Source organism: Rhagoletis zephyria, unplaced genomic scaffold (genome assembly GCF_001687245.7).
Source record: "Rhagoletis zephyria isolate East Lansing unplaced genomic scaffold, Rhagoletis_zephyria_1.1 Rzeph_scaffold_00965, whole genome shotgun sequence".
NCBI classification, from domain to species: domain Eukaryota; kingdom Metazoa; phylum Arthropoda; class Insecta; order Diptera; family Tephritidae; genus Rhagoletis; species Rhagoletis zephyria.
Window position 1 is genome coordinate 15,070 of NW_016158049.1, and position 6,916 is coordinate 21,985.

Genomic DNA, 6,916 nt, shown 5'->3' on the forward strand with positions numbered 1-6,916 from the left:
TTTGTTTATCTTTAACCCACTTCACAAAAAGGAGAGAGGTTATCAATTCGTCGGAATAGTTTTTGTTTTGTGTGTTACCGCATAACTTAAAACCCCGTTAACCGATTTCGATAATTTTTTAAATGAAAGATGTTACTTCACAGGTGGTCCCATATTAATTTGTTTTAAATCCGATCATGGGATCATGAAGAAATGAAAGATAATCTTAAATTTGTATATGAGATTTGAAATCGATTTTGTTTTTTTGCTTGTTTTCTTTGATAAAGTTCGAATATTTTTTTTCATAAAAATGAAAATTTCTTGGGAAATGACCTGATCTGGAAAAACGGTGAACAGATCGGTAACACTGCTCAACAAAGTTATGTTCCGCAAAATATTGTAGTTGATTCTTATAGAATTTTTCTCGTAGAGTCCGAATCTGACCGTAAAGATATTGGATTGGCTCTAGTTTTCGAGCAACTTAGGTTCAAAGGTGCCGTAAAACGCATTTTTGGGCATTTTCGAGCCTCTGTAACACAATAAATTAATGCAATATATCTGTCTGTAGGGAAGGATATGAAAGCCTAAACACTGCCCTTTAATACTCAAAACCAAAAAATTATCATCCTAACACTGAAAGCAATTGGAAACAGTTTTTTTATACGAGTAAGCACGATTTTTTTTTACTCTTGCTTTGCCTGTTTTTGATCACTTGTGTTAAATGAATCTGAGGCGCTGGTAATTTTTAAAGTGGCTGAAATTGAAGCTCAAACTTTCATTGAACACAATAAATTAATGCAATATATCTGTCTGTAGGGAAGGAGCCTAAACAACTGCCCTTTAATACTCAAAACCAAAAAATTATAATCCTAACACTGAAAGCAATTGGAAACAGTTTTTTTATACGAGTAAACACGATTTTTTTTACTCTTGCTTTGCCTGTTTTTGATCACTTGTGTTAAATGAATCTGAGGCGCTGGTAATTTTTAAAGTGGCTGAAATTGAAGCTCAAACTTTCATTGAACACAATAAATTAATGCAATATATCTGTCTGTAGGGAAGGAGCCTAAACAACTGCCCTTTAATACTCAAAACCAAAAAATTATAATCCTAACACTGAAAGCAATTGGAAACAGTTTTTTTATACGAGTAAACACGATTTTTTTTACTCTTGCTTTGCCTGTTTTTGATCACTTGTGTTAAATGAATCTGAGGCGCTGGTAATTTTTAAAGTGGCTGAAATTGAAGCTCAAACTTTCATTGAACACAATAAATTAATGCAATATATCTGTCTGTAGGGAAGGAGCCTAAACAACTGCCCTTTAATACTCAAAACCAAAAAATTATAATCCTAACACTGAAAGCAATTGGAAACAGTTTTTTTATACGAGTAAACACGATTTTTTTTACTCTTGCTTTGCCTGTTTTTGATCACTTGTGTTAAATGAATCTGAGGCGCTGGAAATTTTTAAAGTGGCTGAAATTGAAGCTCAAACTTTCATTTAAGAGAACATAACACAGGACAGCAAAATGTATGTTGAATAAAATATTACAGGCGATCCTTATAGGATTTGTCCCATAGAGCCCGAATTTGATCTTGAAAATTTTTAATTGGCTCTAGTTTTTAAGCAGCTTAAGTTTGAAGGTGTCTTACTCATCTTCATTTCCACTGCTAGAGTCAGTGCCCATCGGTATTTGGTGATTAATTCATGAAACCTCGAGTTGTACTTCAAAGATTGGTACAGGAATTTCTGCAGTATGTGGATAAAGACCGTTAACTTGTTTTCAGGATTAAAGGGCAATGTTTAGGCTTTCATATCCTCCGACACAGACATATATGTTGCATCAATTTATTGTTTTACAGAGGCTCAAAAATTTCTAAAAACGCGTTTTTAGGCACCTTTAATCCTAAGTTGCTCGAAAACTAGATCCAATCTAATATCTTGGAATTTTTCATTGGGCGTGGTTTTAGCGTGGCAGGACCCACACCCAGCGCCCGCGAAGTTTTACCCCTTCTAACTTTAGTTCGCTCCCAAACGGGGTTTTGGTTGCTACCCAGAGGATATATAAATATCCGGACGTTCTGAGCTGCGATTTGAACCTAAGTTGCTCGAAAACTAGAGTCAATCTAATATCTTCGTGGTCAGATTCGGATTATAGGAGAAAAATCGTATAAGAATCGGCGATAATATTTTAGTCAACATAACATTGTTTAAATTTTGTTGGCCCGTGTAATCTACGACAAAATCTTAAGCTTACATGTTTCGCCGTTTTCTTGTGTCATATCAAAACTTAAGATTATCCTTACAGTGTTATTGCATCGTGGGTATTTGACTCAAACAACCTCATCTTCTGACAAAGCATATCATTATGTTTACCAAACAAACAACTACTATCAAAATAATTAATTGCAAGATAATTACCGAAAGTTGGATTAAAAATATTAAATGAAATGGTACGATTTGGTACGCACGCCGTCGAAGTTTTTTTTTTTGTGTCACCCGAAATTGGCTTGCGTACGTTTGCATTTGATTTCATTGAGCAAAACGGCAAATCAAAATGCCACGCAGAATAAAAATTGGAAATTGTTAGCTTCATACGCACGCCGTTCAGTTTCGGTTGGTCCCATACAAGTTGTATTTGCATGAACAATTTTTGACAGTAAATTGGCGGCGTTCGTCAATATTAGGTTAGCCTGTGAGGGAAACAAAATGGACTTATTCTAGTGAAACGGGCCATATACATACATACATACATATCGCACACCGTCTTCAAAAGAGTCACAACTAAAAATGTTTGTCGGAAAATGCGAAAGACTATTTCTTAGCACATGATAATAATATGGGCAAGGGCGACTTTACCTTAGGTTTTTGTTTTTATCAAATTATAACAAAAATTTGCTCCAGCTTTTGCTGAGAGGTAATAAAAGCTCAGTGTACATTTTTAGCGCATAATCCCAAAAATGCCAAATTTTGAGTTGTGACTCTGATGAAGACAGTGTGCGACATGTATGTACGAAATGATCTACAATTCGTTAATATAGTTCCCCCCTTAGAAAAAGTTGAAGATTCAAGATCTCGTTTGTCTGCACAACGACGCATTGAGTTTGACTCGAAATTAGGAGCAAAAGCTGAAGATTATTACGACTCCTATGACGCGGATTTAATTGTAACAATTGCAAACACTCCGTTGTCACCAATATCAAGTGAAATTGCAAGTCCAATTGAAATTAATAACAAATTTAGAGATCATAAACCAGCTACTGAAATTGATGGCTGCGGTGTGGGAATAACTTATATGGTGAGAAAATATTCCGATATATTATATTTTTACTTTATTTATTTTTTTATTTTTGCAGCTTAAAGAAATTGATATACCCAAAGTGGTTGTTAATAAACCGGATGACTTAGATTTGCTTTTACGGACGAATACTACTGATCCTAGACTGTTAAGATATTTAAAAAAGGTTTGTGCTTTGCATGTAATTATATCTAAATCATAAATTAATGTTTAAAGTGTTCACATAAGTCTAAAATAATCTTTATTCGCAACAATATAGAAACATATCTATCGCCCGCTAGCTGGAAGCCGTTATAACTAAAAATAAATTCGAAATCCTAGAAGAATGTCTTAACAGCTTTTAGTTAAGCTTTCCGTTGAACAAAAATAAGTGTAATATGCACAAAATATGACAAGTATAATCGTATCCCTAACTTTATCAGTAAGGTGAAAATGAATAAAGATGTCAGAAAGACAAATTAGACAAAAGAATGCCTGATAGACATTTTTGTATACCTAATGGTGCATTTACATGGTATGAAGCCATATGAACTGTTGACACGCTAAAATAGAGGGACTACATGTTCCAATGAGGAATTCATTGATATCGAGTGGGATGCATATAATACATTTTTTCATATAAAAAATTATGGGGAGATACTGTAAACATACTGTTGTGAAACTGTTAAGCATATGAAATTAAAGCAAGTTGGATTTTCATACATCTTCCCATAAAAAGTTTAACAGATGTATCTCTCTCAAGGAGGTTTTTTCCGATTTTGATGCCTTTTTAATATAAAAACCCACCGAAAAGGAAGAAAGCGGCAACTCCGCCATTCACATACATGTCAAAAGTATGAATTTTAAAAATTAAAAACAATAAACAAACAAATTCAAAACAAAGAAATTCTTTGTAATAGAACTTTTTAAATAGAAGCCACTCACGTTTCTTCTCTTCTTCTTTTTTGACCGCCTAAGCGATTTTGGCCGAGTTCAGCAAAGCACGCCAGTTGTTTCTCCTCTGTGCCCACTGACGCCAATTGGAAACGCCAAGTGAAGCCAAGTCCTTCTCCACCTGATCTTTCCATCGCAGTGGGGGTCTCCCTCTTCCTCTGCTACCACCAGCGGGTTCCGAGTTGAATACTTTCAGAGCTAGAGCGTCGGTGTCCATTCCAACGACAGGACCAAGCCAAAGGAAATTCAAACAAAATTTTTCAATTTGACATAAGAAGCCGTGAGGCGAAACACATACACAAAATCAGCTGATCTAGTAACACCACCTTATATAAATTCGCCTTGAAAAATACGAAACACGTTTTCTGTCAGATAGCTAACATGGCGGATAAGAAGTGAAACTACCTTCTAAAAATTATTTTATCATGGGGAGAAGTATACATGCCTTCTATAATTTTGACTTATATGTATATTTGGCAAGTATTTGTGTAAACAAAAAAAAATACACATTTTCATTTCTTTGCTAGCTTGGAAAATATTGTAACTTTACATGTCATATGACAACTCTGTATATATGTATATGTATATTGATACTTGGCAGCACAGTTAAATATATCGAGCTGTCATTATTCATTCTTTTTATAATTATTCATTCTGTAGAATCATCGTTCATACAACTTAAATTAAATGAAATATAATTATCTGAATTGAACAACCTGTGTAACACTTCTTCCAATTAAACCACAACAATTCTGGCGACGAGGTGAACTATCGGCATACAACAATTCTGGAAATAAAATGGATGCAAAGCAGTTCGCAGACTTCATGGCGATCCAGCGGCAAATTCTGGAAAAAGTGTCCACCAACACGGCAGCAGGAACGGGTGGGGTTACAAACCTTAATCTTAGTTCCAATACAGCACTAGTGCCGAATTTCGAACCATTTGACGCCGCAAAGGAATCGTTCCGTAATTACAGACTACGTTTCGAAAACTACACTAAAATGAAGAACGTGCACACGAACAACAAATATTGTGCAAACCTTCTACTCAACTCAATTGGCGCCAAAAGTTTTAACATTGCTATGACCTTGGCTTGTCCTAAAAGTCCGAGTGAACTTGAATATAGTGAACTGGTCACACTTCTACAAGCGCACTTATCACCGCAACAGAACGTTCTAGTCGCGCAACATAAATTTTTATCGAAATATCAAGCGGAAAGTCAATCAATAGCTGAATACGTAGCAGCTTTACGAACGGACATTGGAGATTGCGACTTCACATGTTCATGCAAAAAACCGGTAGCAGATATTTTTCTTCGAGCCCAGTTCGAGAGCAACTATTACAAAGCCAAAAAGAGGTAACCGCGTTTACAGACATCGTCGAAAAGGCACGTGCATTAGAAGCAGCTAAAACCGATTCAAAAGAGCTCTCACAAAAACCGAATCATTCAACAACAGGCGAAATCAACAAAGTAAATGGTAAGGAAGAAAAACACAGGTATCAAAATAACGTTAACCGGTCATCAAATCAGAACAAATCGAACAAAAATAAACAAAGTATTGATTATAAATCATTGGGTATTGATGGGCTGTGCTTAAGGTGCGGCAAAAATGACCATTATGCAAAAAATTGCGTTAGCAAACGCAATAACCTCAAATGTTCTGAATGTGGGAAAACTGGCCATGTGGCCAAAGCTTGCATAAAGGCACGTATGAATAATAAGCAAAGTAGGGAAACAGCAAACCAAATTGACAAGTGTCACAATGGGATTCTATCGATTACAAAGATCCAAGATATTTATCAAACAAATTCAAGAATATCAGATAGATTTTTCGTCACAGTTAGTATCGAAGGCAGACCTGTACAATTTGAAATCGATACCGGGTCTGGCTATACATTTTTACCCAGAGACATATTTGCGAATCTAAACATTAATGTTCCGCTATTGTCATCAAACATAGCATTTCGATCATACACAAAAAACGTTTTCGTTCCCAAAGGGAAAATTTTGGTACAAGGAGAGCATAAAGGTAATGCGATAACAGATGAAATATATATCGTGCCAGAAGAGTATACAGCGCTCCTAGGGCGTAATTGGATTAGGAAGCTCAACATAAATTTGAACGAAATCAACTCTGTACATTTAACAAATCCTTCAAGCGATATAGATATTATCAAATTATTGAGCGATCAATTTAAATCAATCTTTGAAAGCAAAGTTGGTTGCGTCAAACAATACACAGTGTCGCTTAAGTTAAGGGATGGGGCAAAGCCTATTTTTAATCGTGACCGTGAGGTTCCATATGCCTTAATTCAGAAAGTTAATCAAGAGCTTGACGAGTTAGAAATGGCGGGAATAATTTCAAAAACTGAGATTATCGATTGGGGATCCCCCTTGGTAGTTATACCAAAGGTGGGCGGAGGTGTACGCTTATGTGTCGACTATAAAGTAGGAGTAAATGAACGTCTAGTGGACGCACATAGTCCGATAAGGAAAACAGAAGACATATTCAATTGCTTACGTGATTCAATGTATTTTTGTAGGCTAGACCTATACAAAGCTTATTTACATATACCAGTCGATGAAGATTCGAGCATAGTACAAACGATATCTACACACCGCGGCACATACAAGGTGAATCGTTTAACCTTCCGTATTAAGACGGCACCATCCGAGTTCAACCGAATACTTAATCAAATACT

General features: G+C 35.7%; 1 protein-coding gene across 1 annotated transcript in view; it reads left to right on the forward strand.

Moving 5' to 3' along the window:
- Window positions 1-2,906: 2,906 nt before the first annotated feature.
- LOC108362231 (uncharacterized) overlaps window positions 2,907-6,916 on the forward strand; it is a 16,379-nt gene continuing 12,369 nt past the window's right edge. Inside the window, exons 1-2 of the mRNA XM_017615129.1 lie at window positions 2,907-3,279; window positions 3,338-3,445. Coding sequence (XP_017470618.1) covers window positions 2,968-3,279; window positions 3,338-3,445 — 420 coding nt within the window. The 5' untranslated portion in view covers window positions 2,907-2,967. The remainder of the gene's footprint in view (window positions 3,280-3,337; window positions 3,446-6,916) is intronic.